Raw genomic sequence first — 18,394 nt, forward strand, 5'->3', positions numbered from 1 at the left:
CATAAGGGATTGGCCTAAAGGGCAGTATCAATTCCTCAAATTCAGCTTGAAGTCTATATAGAAATACTAATAATGTATCCCTAAAATTGGCCTTAGATTTTCTTCTCAAGACCCAGAATCCCCTAATTTAAGACACAGGTTACAGAATCACTTATATTCTATTTTTTTTAATGAGTATTTTTTTCAGGAAGCTATTTACCTGACCCAGTTGGTCCAAGCAGCAAAATATTACTCTTTTCAAGTTTTATGTCATCATGGGAAGAATCCAATACTTCACCTCCTCGTTTTTCCTGAGGCATTTGTTGGTTTACCTGTTGCTGCATTGATGCTCCTAAAGCATTACCGTGTGGACTGATTCCAGCAATCTGAAGCAATTCTGAAAGAATGCCAAAGAAATTATTAGAGTGTCATTTGATTTTACTTGAAAAAATTCCTAATAGAACCCTAAATCTAAGACCAATCACATATTTAGAAAAACTTAAATATTTTGACATTGTCTTACCTAAAAAGGAAGAAAACCTTAAATTGTCTAGTAACAAATGTACAACATACAACGATTATTCAGGGAACCTCAAGCAAAGTAAATGGATTCTTTTCACCCTCTTTATTTATGTAAATCTGCATGAGGAATGCCTATTTCACTTATGAGAAGGCAGTATAAGGAAAAGAAGAGTGCTAGAGGTCACAAAACTTTGGTCTTTTTATTATGCCTAAATAGCAGTATGATACTGGGCAAGTCATATAAACTTTGTGTTTTTGTTTCTTAACCTATAAATGCAAATAATACCTGTCCTATCAATTTCAAATACATGGTTAGAAGGTATAAGAATAAAATGCAATTGATTTGGAGGCACTTTAAAAGACAGACAAATGTATATAGATTTTTTTCAGTACAAATGAAGCAGGACTATAAAGGGAAAAACATTGAACACACTGAACACAGTGACTAAAACAGAGAAATGAGGAACTTGGGTTCTAGTCTTTCTCTGTCACTGTGTACTTATAGGTCCATGGTGAATCATTTAACTTTACTGGGTCTGCTTCCTTAACTATTAAGTGAAAATATCAATACATATGACTTCTACAGTCTCTTTTCACATCTAAAAATGATTTTGTGAGTCTGAGAAAACAAATATGGTAAGACTCCTTGGCTCTATCTGAATTTTTTATTTTATAGGCTCTCAATACTTAGACACAATACTTAGCTAAATGGGAATGATACTGCTGGTGAACTATCAGTTTGTCAACTGGTTGCCTAAAAGCCAAACTTTGTTCTTACCCTCTTGGATGAAGGAAAGAATTCCAACAGTCTTTTTCAATTATCAAGATTTATAAATATCCACATTGCTCTTGGTTCTCAAGAGCAATGTATTTATGTTCATATCCTACTTGTTTAGGCTTTCTGGATTTATTTTTAGGTTGTTTCTAATGAGTGGGTTAAGAATAGCAGTACTTTTGGGGCACCTGAGTAGCTCAATCAGTTGAGCAGCCAACTCTTGATTTCGGTTCAGATCATCATCTTAGGGTCCTGGGATCGCCCCACATCTAGCTCTGTACTCACCCGGGAGTCTGCTTGAGGATTCTCTCTTTCCCTCTACCCCTCCCCCTATTCACATACATGCATGTGCACACTCTAAATCTTTAAAAAAAAAAAAAAAAGGAATATCACTACTTCTCAATGTACTACTATCTTAATCAAACCAATAGATGTTAAGCACATATAACTATTATTATGGTCTTATTCCATCTGGCTGGCACTTTCAAAATATCTTAAGGTCATGGTTAAAGTAAATGGTTATTCTAGTCATCAAAAATAGGCATTGTTGGGCAGCCCTGGTGGCGCAGCAGTTTAGCGCCGCCTGCAGCCTGGGGTGTGATCCTGGAGACCCGGATCGAGTCCCGCATCGGGCTCCCTGCATGGAGCCTGCTTCTCCCTCTTCCTGTGTCTCTGCCTCTCTCTCGCTCTCTCTGAATGAATAAATAAATAAATCTTTAAAAAAAAAATAGGCATTGTAAAAAAAAAAAAAGGCACTGTAGGGGTGCCTGGGTGGTTCAGTCGGTAAGTCGCCTGGTCGTCTTGGTTTCAGCTCATGCCACGATCACGCAGTTGTGAGATTTAGCCAGTCATGGAGCTTTGTACTCAGCAAGGAGTCTGTTCATATGAACTATAGTGGAGTCACAGAATAAATGTACTTAACACATGATATTTAAGTTAAAAGCTTTTTTTTCAAGATTTTATTTATTTGAGAGAGAAAAGTGTGCACAAGTGGGGGGGGGGAGCAGAGGGAAAGAGAGAAACACTCCCTGCTGAGCAGGGAGCCCAACAAGGGGCTCAATCCCAAGACCCTGAGATCTTATGACCCTGAGATGTTGACCTGAGCCAAAGGCAGATACTTAACCAAATGAGCCACTCAGGTGCCCTGATTTAATTTAAATTTTAAAAAGAGGAATAATCTAAATAGTACATGATGTTTGTCACTCCATTTCATAAAAATATGCTCCAAAGTAAACTTGAGATCACTCTCCTGTCCTTTCAGTTAGTTTCTGCATCTCTCTCAATGCATGAGCAGCTCTCTATAATCTCTATAATCTCTCTGAGATGTTCCATGGAGCTCATTCACCATGTGGTCCTGGAAAAATTACTTAAAATTTCTGCACCTCAGTTTTTTTTTTAAAGATTTTATTTTGGGGGATCCCTGGGTGGTGCAGCAGTTTGGCGCCTGCCTTTGGCCCAGGGCGCGATCCTGGAGACCCGGGATCGAATCCCATGTCGGGCTCTCGGTGCATGGAGCCTGCTTCTCCCTCCGCCTGTGTCTCTGCCTCTCTCTCTCTCTGTGTGACTATCATAAATAAATAAAAATTAAAAAATAAATAAAAAATAAAGATTTTATTTTATTTGTTTGTTTGTTTGACAGAAAGATAGCACAAGCAGGGGGAGTGGCAGGAGAGGGAGAGGAGAAGCAGGCTCCCTGGCCAGATATGGGACCCAATCCCAGGATTCTGCGATCATGACCTAAACCAAAGGCAGGTGCTCAACTGACTGAGCCACCCACGCACTCCTGCACTTTAGTTATGTTATCTATAAAATGGGGGTGAAAATAATAGTTTCAGTCTCACAGGTTTTAGGAAGATTAAACCAGCTAAAATATATAAAACACTTAGAACTGTGCCTGGCAGAGTTTTATAAATGTTATAAAAGAATTTGCTATCAGTTTTGCTATTTTCCTAATGTTTAAGTATTTCTACATCATAGCCCAAATGTAATTAAGCCAACTGTTTCATCTCATGCTCAACTGAAGAAAAACATATTCCAGTGATGGGAAAAAAACCCATCAGTCTTCCTGAGAGTACTATGTTGATCTCTGACATGTGTTTTCCAACAGCAACTTTAAAGAATATTTTGATTATGTATCATTTTGGCTTAATGCCCTAACTTTAGAAACTAAAACTATAGGAAGGACAAGATGAAACTATACATGAAAATAAATTCTATTTAAGCTTTCAAAATATTACTTACCAAGTCAATCAATATATATATAATCACAAATTGCTTTTACCCAAGTTCCTAGTGTTACTTGTTAACATTTAAGTTACATTAAATCACTACATGCATTACTTTCAAACATTCACTATAGACTTTCCTTTACTAATTCATAGTTTCACTAGCTTTCTGTCCAAATTTATGAATATAGTATTAATAGCATATTTGATTATATCTTTGGATCAGAAAGCAAATTATACATGGACTTAAAGTTTATTATTTAGAGCTCACATTCTTATATATAACCTAATTCTACTGCACTGTATTTAATCTTACCATATGTGATATAATCATTATTTGCATACAATTTAAGTAACTAGAAAGAATACAATTTTATTACATGTAATAGATCTCATGTCAGTTGATAAACTAATTCTCTTGGCCCATCCTGCATATATAGTATACTTCAAATAGGAGGTATATAATATATCTTGGTTTAGGGGCAGCTGGGTGGCTCAGTCAAGTAAATGTCCAACTCTTGATTTTGGCTCAGGTCATGATCTCAGAGTCATGAGATCGAGCCCTCCCTTGAACTTCATGCTAGGTGTGGAGCCTGCTTGAGCTTTTTTCTCCCTCTCCCAGCTATTCTGGTCATTTGTGCTCTCTCTCTCTCTCTAAATAAGTAAATAATTTTTTTAAAAAAAATATCTTGGTTCAAAGGCAAATGTAGAAGTACCAAACTTAGAAGTGAAAAGTATTTAGAATGGTTTATTATTTGTTCTTTTGTTATTTTAATTACTGAAACAAAAGGTCATGTGAATCTTTTTATGAACCTTTTACCATCTCTGCAGCAACTATATATCCACCTCCAAAGGAATGGGTGCAAGACATCAGAATGGTCACAGTTCTTGGAATATCAGGTACTTCCACACCCTCCATCAGACCATCTGATGCTTACAGGGGCCATCCAGGGCTGGAAACAGTGAGTTGGGGGCTTATTCATAATTTGCAAGGTTATACCAAGTTTCATAAACATCAAAGAAATAAAAAATAAAGTGTGTCTGGCAAAGGGAAGCTGGAAGATAATCTGCCTCCCCCAAAATTTCTGTCACATATAAGCAGTGCAATTCCAATTGTATGGGGGGAAAAGGATATAAAACAGCAGGCTACAGATTTTTAAAAATATAATTCCTGTTAGCATGCACAAGGTCTATATTTATAGAGAAAAACTATATATTTTATTTCTCTACATTGAGCTTTAAGAAATATCACAACAGGGCAGCCCTGGTGGCACAGCAGTTTAGTGCTGCCTGCAGCCTGGGGTGTGATCCTGGAGACCTGGGATCAAGTCCCACGTCAGGCTCCCTGCATGGAGCTTGCTTCTCCCTCTGCCTGTGTCTCTGCCTCTCTCTGTGTGTCTCTCATGAATAAATAAATAAATAAATAACCTTAAAAAAAAGAAAAGAAAAGAAAAGAAAAGAACATAGAAAAGAAAAAGAAAGAAAAAGAAAAAGAAAAAGAAAAAGAAAAAGAAAAAGAAAAAGAAAAAGAAAAGAAAAATCACAACAGAGGGCAGCCGGGGTGGCTCAGCCCAGGTGGCTCAGCAGTTTAGCGCCACCTTCAGCCCAGGGCCTGATCCTGGAGACCCAGGATCGAGTCCCATGTCGGGCTCCCTGCGTGGAGCCTGCTTCTTCCTTCACCTGTGTCTCTGCCTCTCTCTGTGTCTCTCATGAATAAATAAAATCTTAAAAAAAAAAAAAGAGAGGGATCCCTGGGTGGCGCAGCAGTTTGGCGCCTGCCTTTGGCCCAGGGCGCGATCCTGGAGACCCGGGATCGAATCCCACATCGGGCTCCCGGTGCATGGAGCCTGCTTCTCCCTCTGCCTATGTCTCTGCCTCTCTCTCTCTCTGTGACTATCATAAATAAATAAAAATTAAAAAAAAAAAAAAAAAAAAAAAGAGAAAGAAAAGAAATATCACAACAGAAAAATCAAATATTTGAATATATACAAACTAAATAAACTAGCTATGAAAAACTGTTCCAAATATATCACGTATCATATACATAAACATGTTCATATACAATATCTTTCTTCGTAATACATAAATAAATACACGTCTACCATTACTACTGCTGACATACTTCAATGAGGTAAATCTCAAAAGGAAGAATGGTTACAGAGGAGGATGTGAGGAGAGGTCACTTACTTGTAAATCTGTACTCATCCTCCCGTCTTCTTATTTCTAACTCTAAGAAAAGAGGATAAAATTATGTGAAAATATATATTTGTTTAGCTTAGAGCAACAAAGAAGGAATATCTTACTTTTTTGCCCTCTTCCAAATATATGTAAAGACTGTGTCCATTAACATTTTGTATTAGTTTAAAAACCCCATATTAAAAAAACCCAAACATGTTAATGATGGACATCCAGTTGCTAACATTCATGTTTGCCAAATACTAAGTTGGTACTTTAAAAAGGGTAGTATTAATTTGAGTCTTCAAAAAAGTTTAAACCCCCATGCCATTAATACCATATAACCATTTGCTTTCCCAATGTCTACAATGGCTTAACTATTCATTTGCTGACTGAAGAAACCAGAAAAAAATCTATTTTGCTTCATGACTAGACAGTACTACTTGGACTTTATTCCTCAAATTGTAAAATGATGACTAAAAGAATATAAAATGATAGATTACAGGCCTAAGTAAGAAATCAGGGCATCCCAGCCAATTAAAAACAAAAACATCTTTAAAAATTTCCATTTTATTCCGTTTTTTAAAAATAATATCATTCTATCAATAAAATACACATTGTCTACAGTAAATTGATTATATAGTGTTTGGTATATTAGAATCTATCTTTTTTTTTTTTAAGAATCTATCTTTAATAGGAATTATACAAATCTGGGATCCCTAACTGGCGCAGCGGTTTAGCGCCTGCCTTTGGCCCAGGGCGCGATCCTGGAGACCCAGGATCGAATCCCACGTCGGGCTCCCGGTGCATGGAGCCTGCTTCTCTCTCTGCCTGTGTCTCTGCCTCTCTCTCTGTCTCTCTGATGACTATCATAAATAATAAAAAAAAAAAATTAAAAAAAAAATGAATTATACAAGTCTGCCCTTAACCTTACACTCTGTAGCTGGGGCCTAAAAAGGAAAGAATGCTAGATATGTTCTATGACAGTTACCATCTATCTTCACATTATCTCTGACCAAGGCACATGATCCAGTCATAGAGAACTAGCTGTGATCAAGTCTACAATTCAAAGATGATGTCTCAATCTCTACTCCAGTAACTTTCAAACATTTTTCACTAAGACCCTTGATAAGAAATACATTTTACTCTCTGACTCTGAATGCATGCACATATAACTGAAAACAAAAGTTTTATGAAAAGAATACATAACTACAAGTTAATGTACTCTGGTATTTTCTCTTTACATCTATTAACTTTGTTTACAAAATGCTGTTGGCAACCTAACCTACCAAAATGATTTCATGATCCACTAATGGGAAGAGGCCTGTACTTTGAAAGATGCTGTACTAAGCTAAAAGCATTTCAGGACAAAAGCAAGGAGTTGCAAATAAAGATTACCTCTAAGCACAGTAACCTCTATTTTGATCAGTTATCAAAACACTAACCTCTAGGTGTTAATGATGTCTGCTTCTCAACCTCTGCTTGCTGTCTCAGATTAGCTGGGATATTGTTATATATTCTCTTATAATGATTGTACACAGCAACCGAAAGCACCTTCTTAGCAAATGACTGGCCAACAACATACTTGTCGAGGTAGTTATAAATCTGAAAAATGATTAGTTATGAAAAATTTACTATGAGCAATCATTAAAAAACACACACATTAAGAAGTTATACACTGAGCATATTTGCTTACAGTTTTAAATTTGAACAAAGACTCATCAAAAACAAAATGCCAATGATATGATACCTATGTAGCAATGATTCAGAGGCTACAAACCTAAGTGGACAAAACACAACTCACTGGTTCTTTAGCTTAACAAAGTATCACTGTACTCTCCTAATGCTCTGTCATTTTCTATTCTATAAACAATGCCATTAATTCTAATCCTAATTTTTAAAACTTAATTAACGTCACTTAGAAAACCTATATATGCCACCATGGGTCTAAAGATATCACCATTAATGTACATCATTAAAATAAATTCTTAAAAAAAATAAAATAAAATAAAATAAATTCTTTCTATACCTCTTTCAATCATAGGAATAATATTCTTTACAAAGATAACATGTTATAAAATTACCTTTAAAAAAATAAATTACCTTTTTTTTAAAATTACCTTTTTAAAAAGGCATTATATAATCAAAGCCATTACCAGCATCTATATGTTTGAATATTCACAAAGTTTTTTTCTCAGACATTAACTTTAAAGCTACTCATTAATCTAGATGGTGATCAAAAAACTTTACTGTTAGAAACTAAAGCTCTGTTTGAGGCTTGGATATTGCGAACAGCCTAGAACCTGGGGTAAATTCTGGCTTTTACTAAATAGAAATTCACTGTTAATACAAATTCCTAAAAATAAAGTTGCCTATCTTTGAACTCTGATGTCTAAAGTCTACACAAATTAGTGGAGGATAAAACGTCAATAGTTGTATTTTTCATTACATTATTTGTTTTTACACAACAAATTCTTTAGTTGTTGACCATACACATTTTACCATGGTTTTTAAAGATCTTATTGATTCCTCATGAATTATATCCATGTATTATTAAATCTGTCATAGCACATTTCGAGGTAGAGATAACTGCACTGGTGTCATAATGCAGCAGAAAAAAGCTACACTGAGGCAGAGGATGAGAAATAATCTAAGTATGCAAGTACCCAACGGAGCAGGCGATATACACTCTGCCATATTTCATATGGCTGAGTACAACCTGAGACTCCTGGTAGGAGCCCACACCAGAAAAGCCATAGTGCTATACAAGATAGCCCTGGCACACTGGCTATGAAAAAAATCATTTGCTTCCATTGTTCGACTGAGGCTGCTTTATCATAGAGTAGACTGATTTATGGGAGAAACTGCAAGCTGGTGTTATTTAGGGGTCCAAACTAAGAAAAATAAATCCATAGCCGCTCAATTTTATGGATATCATTTTAGATTTAGTATTAACACTATTTTAATAATCATCCAACTATATTTCATTGCTATTGAATGCAGTAATCATGACATAGGAAAGGAGCAATAGACCCCATACCTAAATTCCAAGTATCAAATATCAAAAAGAATTTAGCTAGATGTAGTTCATATTAAAATTTTAATACTTGTTTAGGTAATAGTATTAAGATCCAATATAAACTGGAAGAGGGGGACAATGAAGTGTTTTCAAGATAAAGTACTTAAAGAACTAAGCTAAGACCTATACCTTTTTGGGGGGAGGAGGTGGTTTCTGTTGGAATGCCAATTTTACAGCTTCTGCTGCTGATTCAGGTTCTTTAATTATGCTTTTCTTTGAGTCTGCTTCAGATAGCACAACAAAAAAATGATGACATTTTTCACACTTCACAAAACGGGTTGATGCTGTAAAAGAAAAGAAAGGTCAGCAGTGGAAAATAATAATTTAAATAGTGTTTAACCTTAAGGACTCACTGTAAATGAAAACTATGTATTCGACAAAAAAGTAGGCTTGTAGTTCACTCCACCAGCCACAACAAACAACTTAAATTTATACCTAAGATAGGTGAGTTCGGTAAAACACAATTTGTTCATTTCCACTAGGTTCTTTCATTTTGTGATATACTTCATTAAGAGAAAAGACTGATGTTCTTTCAATTTCCCATTCATTAAAAAACAACCACTATGAAAATATTATTCATTTATTTTACTGAAATACTTGAATGACAAAATTGTGGAATAAAAGTAAAGCACAAGTAAATTATTCTATTTTTCCAACATTTTCTTATGAAAAATTCAAATATACACAGAAGCTGAAAGAGAGAAATCAAAATTCTAATCCCTAAAAATGTAAAATACATATATATACATACATATGTATGTATTATATTCATATACATGTATATATATACATACATATATATATATACAGAGAAAGAAAAATATGTATTTTTTCTTTAGGTTCTTTTTAAAGCTATGAGCATTTTTAAAACCTCATCTTTGGGATGCTGGGTGGCTCAGCAGTTGAGCATCTGCCTTTGGCTCAGGGTGTGATCCCCGGTCTGGGGATCGAGCTCCACATCGGGCTCCCTGCAAGGAGTCTGCTTCTCCCTTTGCCTATGTCTCTGCTGCTCTCTCTGTGTCCTCATGAATAAATAAATGAAATCTTTAAAAAATAAATAAATAAAAACTCCACTAATTCCTTTTTCTTTGACCTAAAAACCACTAAGAAATTAACAAAATAACATTCTCAACTCATATTGACTTAAAGATAATCATGTAACTTTTGAGAACACAGGAACAATTAAAAGTGAGGGCAAAAGGGATCCCTGGGTGGCGCAGTGGTTTAGCGCCTGCCTTTGGCCCAGGGCGCGATCCTGGAGACCTGGGATCGAATCCCATGTCGGGCTCCCGGTGCATGGAGCCTGCTTCTCCCTCTGCCTATGTCTCTGCCTCTCTCGTTCTCTCTGTGACTATCATAAAATAAATAAAAAATTAAAAAAAAAAAAACTAAAAAAAAAATCTTTAAAAAAATAAAAAAAAAAGTGAGGGCAAAACAATTTTTTTAATTAATAAATAAAAGTGAGGGTTAAAAGGGTGTCTTGATTCCAATGCATCAACTATGAAATATCCTGTGTTAAACCAAAGGTGATTGCTTTTTTTCTCTCTCCTTCTAAAACCCAGCTATAGGATGTAGGTATACGGACATACACCTTAATCTTCTCCAAGCCTAATCCTACTAATGGTAACCAGGGACCGTATAAAGCATCACAGAAGACAATCTCACACAGATTACTAAAATACAGAGCAAAAGAGGGATGCCTGGGTGAGTCAGCCGTTGGGCGTCTGCCTTTGGCTCGGGGAGTGGTCCTGAAGTTCTGGGATCAAGTCCCGTATCGGGCTCTCTGCAAGGAGCCTGTTTCTCCCTCTGCCTGTGTCTCTGCCTCTCTGTGTGTATCTCTCATGAATAAATAGATTAAATCTTAAAAAAAAAAAAAAAAGATACAGAGCAAAAGATACAAAGGAATTAGTGATATGTTGGTAGGTCTGGATAATACATTTTTGTGTTACCTTTGTGTAATATAACTAGATGGGTAAAATTGCAAAGAAAAATAATTTTTAAAACTATGAGAATCTCCAAAGAGGCACAGACACCGCAATGTTTATAGCAGCAATGTCCACAAACATGTAAAGAGCCCAGATGTTTGTCAACAGCTGAATGGATAAAGAAGATGTGGTATACACACGCACAAAGGAATATTACTCAGCCATCAAAAAGAACGAAATCTTGCCATTTGCACGACCTTGACAGATCTAGAAGATATTATGCCAAGCAAAATATGTCGATCAAAGAAAGACAATTATCATATGATCTCACTCATGGGGAATTTAAGAAACAAAACAGAGGATCATGGGGGAAGAGATGAAAAAATAAAACAACCAAATCAGAGAGGGAGACAAACCATAAGAAACTTTTAACCATAGGAAACAAATTGGGGGTCACTGGAGGGGTAAGGGGTGGAGGATGGGGTAACTGGGTGATGGACATTAAGGAGGACACTTGATGGAATGATCACTGGGTTTTGTTTTTTTTTTATCAGTGGGTGTTGTATGCAACTGATGAATCACTGAATTCAACCTCTGAAACAAATAATACACTATATGTTAATTAAATTGAATTTAAATTTAAAAAATTAAAAAAAAAAAGTGAGAATCTCTCTCCTTTGGGAATATTATAACTACCTATCCAAAGATTACCAGAGGGCAGCCCCGGTGGCTCAGCGGTTTAGCGCCACCTTCAGCCCAGGGTGTGATCCTGGAGACCCGGGATTGAGTCCCACGTCGGGCTCCCTGCACGGAGCCTGTGTCTCTGCCTCTCTCTCTCTCTCTGCCTCTCATGAATAAATAAATAAAATATTAAAAAAAAAACAAAGATTACCAGAAAAACTGTACTAGTAAGCACACCTAAATCTTCATAAAATAATCTAGCTTAAAAAAATAATTCTGTATTTCAAAAATAAATCTAACTATTAATTCAATCAATTTAATGTTTATGTCTCTATTCTTAAACACAAGATCAATCAAAAATACATTCTGAATAAATTCTAGCAGCAACTTTTAAGCTAGAAGAGAGATCATCCATGTTTTCTATGTCCTGATCACCTGCAAATGCCTACCTAAAGAAAAAGACCAAGCTATTCCAAGCACCTTTGATTCACACAAGCCTCAATACATTATCAGCATTCCCCACCTACGGGAAAGACAGTCAATGCCTTAACTTTATAAAGAACTGTCACCTTACGGCTGTTACTGATGGTAAGCAAGGCAAGGATTAAAGGGCAGAGAGAAGCCTCTGATCTAGTTCAAGCTGAACGACAGGATTATCTATCTGGCCTGAGAACACAAGAACAAAATATTTCTCTAAAGAAATTAGGTCAAAGGGAAAGAGGCTCAACACCAACAAATCACATCCCTCTTTGCTTATGTAGAAGAGTTGCTTACATTGTACTGGAATATCACAATACCATTTTCACAATGAAACATATCAACATATACCCAAATTCAATTTTATTTATAAAAATGCTATTTTAGAAAAAAAATACTACAAGCACTGCAATGCTTACTTTTTTACTCCTAAAGACAAGTGGCAAAATCTAATTTTGTTAAATTATCAGGGGATAATTAAACTACTTTCCTTTAAATGATTATTACAAGTATATTTCTTTATATACAGAATGCTAATTTAATCCCAGTAAACATGCTTGTATAGTATGCCAATGATAGACTACCTCAGTAAAAACCTTCTCAGATTTGATTAAAGTTCTTCAGAGCCCAACATAAAATCTCAAAACCAAACAGAAAGTTTAACTCCTATTGTATAAGACATGTTAAGTACAGTAAGCCTTCAAAAAGTATTATATGCATAAGAAACAGCTACAGGTTCTACCTTAAAAAGTGGGGAGACTATTCATGTTTGAATAAACTATTTAGAAAGGCAAGAGAAAACTAAAGAACAGTATATATTAGTCCCTATAATAAAAAATTTCTTGGGACACCTGGGTGGCTCAGTGGTTTAGTGCCTGCCTTCAGCCTGGGCTGTGATCCTGGAATCTCGGAATCGGGTCCCACACTGGGCTCTCTGCATGGAGCCTGCTTCTCCCTCTGCCTGTGTTTCTGCCTCTCTCTGTGTGTGTCTCATGAATAAATAAATAGAATCTTAAAAAAAAAAATCTTAGATAGGAGTGCCTGGGTGGCTCAATTGGTTAAGCATCCAACTCTTGATTTCACCTCGGGTCATGATCTCAGGGTCATGACATGCTAAGCATGGAGCCTGCTTAAGATTCTCTCTCTCTCTCTCTCTCTCTCTCAGCTCTCTAAAGAGAAAAAAAATTCCTTAGATATTATTTCAATTTCTGAGGATTTCTGATGCATTCATAATGCTACCTATAAAAATGGTATTTTATTTCTTTTCTTTTTTTTCTTTTAATTTTTATTTATTTATGAGAGACAAGGAGAGAGAGAGCGGCAGAGACATAGGCAGAGAGAGGCAGGCTCCATGCAGGAGCCCGACGTGGGACTTGATCGTGGAACTCCAGGATCACACCCTGGGCCAAGGGCAGGCGCTCAACCACTGAGCCACCCAGGTGTCCCTGGTATTTTATTTCAAAAAAGTCAAGAGTAATAGCACTGTAAGAGAACATAAAAATCATGACAAATATACTTGTGAGATGGGAATATATATAGCAAGGTCCATGAGCTTATAGTTTTACACTTCACAACGATCCTCATTCATTTACAAGGTCTCATTTTAACAGCACAGGAGAATAGCTGCAACACAAATCACAAGAGCCCACAAAGCCTAAAATATATACTTGGCCTTTCTAAGTAAGTTTGTTGGCTCCTGCTATACAGTATTTAAAAAGAAAGAACTACCCACAGAATGAGAGAAAATATTTAAGTAATATATCAGGGACGCCTGGGTGGCTCAGAAGTTGAGTGTCTGCCTTAGACTCAGGGTATTATCCTGAAGTCCTGGGATCAATACCCGTGCCTGTGACTCTGCCTCTGTGTGTGTGTGTGTGTGTGTCAAGAATAAATAAATAAAATCATTAATAAATAAATAAAATGTCTGAAAATTAATTAATTAATTAAATCATATGTCTGGATAAAGGTCTAGTATTCAGAATATATAAAGAACTTTTTATAACTCAACAAAAAAAGACAACCTAATTTAAAAATGGATAAAGGAGTTGAAGTCTTTTCTCGAAAGAAGATATACAAATGGCCAATAAGCCCATGAAAAAATGCTTAACACCTTTAGTCATTGGGAAATGTAAATCAGAATCACAATGAGATACCACTTAACATCCCTATGATGGTTACAACAAAAAAGTGTTAAAGAATGTGTGGGGAAATTAGAACCCTTAAGCATTGCTAGTCAAGTTGTCAAATGGCACAGCCTCTGTGGTAAATAGTTTGGTAGTTCCTTAAAAAGCTAAATAAACGGGACGCCTGGGTGGCTCAGCAGTTGGACACTTGTCTTCGGTTCAGGTCGTGATCCTGGGATCTGGGATCGAGTTCCACCCACATTGGGCTCCCTGCATGGAGCCTGCTTCTCCTTCTGCCTATGTCTCTGCCTCTGTGTCTCACTCTGTGTCTTTCATGAACAAATAAATAAAAATCTTAAGAAAAAAAAAAGCTAAATAAACGTGAGTTACCATTTCACCCAGCAATTCTATTCCTAAGCATATGCCAGAGAAGTAAAAACATGTACACACACAAACTGGTTTTCATAACAGTAGAAACAATTCAAATGTCCATCAATGATGAATGGATAAACAAGGAATACTATCAGCCATAAAAAGTAATGAAATACTGATATATAATACAACGCAGATGAACCTTGAAAACATGCTAGGTGAAAGAAGCCAGACATAAAATGCTACATATTATACAATTCTATTTTTTTATATGAAGTACTCAGAATAAACAAATCCATAGAGACAGCAAGTAGGTTTATGGTTGCCAGGGACAGGGATGCCAGGGATAAGGGGTGGAAAGGGACTCCTTAAGGGGGATGGGGCTTCTCTTTGAGGTGAAAAAAAATGTTCTGGAATGAACAATTTAATGAATATACTAAAAACCCCTGAAGCGTACACATTAAAAGGAAAGGACTAGACTCGTATGTCTTAACATACATATCTCCTAAAACATTGCTGAGGTAGGAAAAAAAAATCTATAAAAACATGAAAATGATACCAGTTATGCTTCTTAAAAGTTACACGTTTGATGAAGATATATTACAGAAATATATCTTTACAAAGTTCTACCTTTTTTTTTTTTTAAGATTTTATTTATTTATTCATGAGAGACCCAGAGAGAGAGGCAGAGACACAGGCAGAGGGAGAAGCAGGCTCCATGCAGGGAGCCCGATGTGGGACTCAATCCCAGGACCCCAGGATTACGCCCCAGGCCGAAGGCAGGCTCTAAACCACTGAGCCACCCAGACGGCCCTCTACTTTTTTATAAAGGGGGGGTACACACATATATTCATCAGGCAATTAAAAACAATTTAAAATGACAAAAAAGTGGACAATTATCTAAACAGTATGTTCATAAAAGAACTATAAGTGATCAAAAAGTACATAAAAAGATGTTTATGAACCAATAACCAAATAAACAGATTCAAACAAAATGAATAACCCGAGATTCAACAAACTCTTGAATTTCCAGTAAGCAGACACAGAAGATCCTCAGCATTCAAAAGAGATGCATTCTGAAGAGACTTGTATTATGGGTCCGCAAAAATCAAGACAAGAGGGCCTTGTCTCACTGTTGAGGTCCTATCACTCCTATGCAGTAAAATTCCAGAGGACAGGACAATGTCATGTTTATCTGTGTTTATTTTCTAAGCCTAGCAGTGGCTGTCTCACAGATGTTTGCTTACTAAACAATATGTAAGTATCTACTACTCTTTTACTTTTTTTGTCCCCATTCTCTACTCCCATATTCCTCTCCTCAATTAGAATTCCTAAAAGAAACCATCTCAGCCTTGAGTAGATTATATAACATTAGAAATAGTGTTGTCCACACCTCATCTTATTGTTAAACATACATATTCTGGAATACCACCCAAAATCTACAGAATCTCATATCTGGTGAAGAGAATCTATATGTTGAACAACAACCCTCAGTGATTAATAGGACCTGGCAAGTTTTGAAAATACTGTGTGGGAAGCCCAGGTGGCTCAGCGGTTTAGTGCCACCTTCAGCCCAGGGTATGATCCAGGAGACCCGGGATCAAGTCCCACTTCGGGCTCCCTGCATGGAGCCTGCTTCTCCCTCTGCCTGTGTCTCTGCCTCTCTGTCTCTCTCTTTCTCTCTCTGTGTCTCTCATGAATAAATAAAATCTTAAAAAAAAAAAAAAAAAGAACGAAAGAAAAAAAATACTGTGTAAAATAAAAAATAAATGTAATCTCAACAAGAGCTACTTTATCCTAAAGAATTCCAGTTGCTAAAAATGTACAGGATAGGAACTTCCAAATAGCAAATCTTCATAGCACTGTGTCCATGGATGAGTTATTTAAACTTGATAAATCTTAGCTTATAAATTGAGGATATTCTCCATCCTGACAAAAATAAGATTGTGAGAATAAAACTGTATATACTGGTGTTTATTAAATATTAGTTTCTTTCCTTTTCTACTATAAAGGATTATTCTCTAAGTCTACAAAGATTGAAATCTTTCTCTAAGGAAAAGATAAAATTCTTGATTAAAATGTTTCTACAAAAAAAAAGTGTTACTATGACACTGCCATCATGAATTAAGCAATTCTCAGACCTTTTAGCAATTTTATTATTTCACACAAAATTTGTTAATACCAAATATTATTCAGAAGTTACATTATCTAGCTCTACCATTTTCATTTTATGTTGCAACCAAATTAGTATTCATTCAAAGTGATTCTTCTCTTTGACCTCTTTCCAGGCAACAATGTTAAGAGAATCTCAAACATTCCACCTACAGAATGGAACTGCTTTAAAAGGTCTTTCCAAAAGTGTAAAAACATGCTACAACATAACAATGCTTTTTCATACAGTGGCCAATTAATATCAATGAAAAATGTGAAACTGTAACTGAAATCCCAATGATTTGGATTAGAATATAGAGAATCTTCTTCAGCTAATCACAAGAAACTGAAACTTCTGCCAAACCTCACCACTGACTTTTTCACAGTTTGACTATATAGTAACTGACATGTAGTAAGTACAATGTAATTTACTCTTGAATCATTACCATTAACTCTAATCATGTAGGAAAGGAGTTATCTGATTCATGAAACAAAAGATTTACAGTAGCATCTGTATTCCAGGGAGAGGTACTGACATTAACAGCAAAAAACAGGACTGCTGATTTCTCCCTGCTCTTAGTGTCTGAATCATTAATAATCATCATACTTTCTAGAATGAGGGCTTTCCTCCTGTTGTTACTTAGAGAGGATAAATACCTTAATATATGAAAGACTGTCCATTCCAGCTGTATGAGATGCTCAACAGTTATTCAAAGAATACAGTTAATGAATACAGAATAAATAAGCCTTCATTCTCCTACAGCTCAACTGTTACATCAAAGAACACTCGCAAAATCAAAATTTGAAATAAACACACACAAAATAAAGAAGGAAATAGTCTTCTTATATTACTTTTTATGCCACCGTGCAAAGAATTACCAGTCCAGGGGATGTTTAGTATTTGGTGAACATAAGACTGAATCATGTAAGTTCAGAAAGAACATATATCTTTATATATATATATTTCTATGCAGCCTATGATTTATAGAAAAGGTAGAGAAAAAGAACAACAGAAGAAGTAATACTTACACACAAAGGTCTCTACATGAGTGCACAAGTCGCCACACTTAGGACACCTCAGTTGGTTTCCACCTTTCCCTGAATTCCCAGAGCCTGATTTTTTACTGCTTCCCTCACTTGTTGATTTCTAATGTTAGTAAAGGAGAAAAAGAGAGAGCGTCAATTATTACTTTCAGGCAACCATTTTATATGTAACAAATATAAGCAAGATAGGTTGTAATTAATCTGACAATTTTTATAATTTCTTTTTTAAAATTATTTATTTATTTATTCATAGAGAGAGAGAGAGAGAGAGAGAGAGAGGCAGAGACACAGGCAGAGGGAGAAGCAGGCTCCATGCGGGGAGCCCGATTGGGACTCAATCCCGGGTCTCAAGGATCACGCCCTAGGCTGCAGGTGGCGCTAAACCGCTGCACCACCGGGGCTTCCCAATTTCCATAATTTCTAGAATGGAATTATTAGTATAATTTACATCTCTAGTATCACTGGTATCAAAAGATCTATTTACCACAAAAATAAAATCAGTTCTAGTAAACACATATATTTTACATGTATTCCTTCCTCACATAGTATGAGTTTGTGTAATCAAGTGTTCTTTCCATGACTCAATAAACACTAGGAAAAAAAGTTACTACAGGTAAAATACATTTCAATGAAACTGAATCAGGACTTACTATCATGACAAAAAGTGACTCATAATTTTTCTTGAATCTAACTTTTCTCATCTCTAAAATTTTACCTACTTTAGAGAGTCACTATTAGGATCGAGTGTGAATAGGAAAGCACCTAACATTTTGTCTTGCATATAACATTAACTCAAGTCTTAGTAAAATTCACATATTAAAAGAAACTGGTAATAATTCACTGACCCAATACAATCACCAATCATC

The 18,394-nt window shown here is 35.9% G+C and overlaps 1 protein-coding gene across 1 annotated transcript in view; it reads right to left on the reverse strand.

The window, feature by feature from the left end:
* CLPX (caseinolytic mitochondrial matrix peptidase chaperone subunit X) overlaps positions 1-18,394 on the reverse strand; it is a 44,979-nt gene that overhangs the window by 13,323 nt on the left and 13,262 nt on the right. The window contains exons 3-7 of the mRNA XM_026008269.2: positions 17,514-17,631; positions 8,885-9,039; positions 7,122-7,281; positions 5,689-5,730; positions 200-376 (exon numbers count right to left, since the gene is read on the reverse strand). Coding sequence (XP_025864054.1) covers positions 200-376; positions 5,689-5,730; positions 7,122-7,281; positions 8,885-9,039; positions 17,514-17,631 — 652 coding nt within the window. The remainder of the gene's footprint in view (positions 1-199; positions 377-5,688; positions 5,731-7,121; positions 7,282-8,884; positions 9,040-17,513; positions 17,632-18,394) is intronic.

The sequence above is a fragment of the Vulpes vulpes genome, chromosome 15 (assembly GCF_048418805.1).
Source record: "Vulpes vulpes isolate BD-2025 chromosome 15, VulVul3, whole genome shotgun sequence".
In the NCBI taxonomy this organism is placed as follows: Eukaryota; Metazoa; Chordata; class Mammalia; order Carnivora; family Canidae; genus Vulpes; species Vulpes vulpes.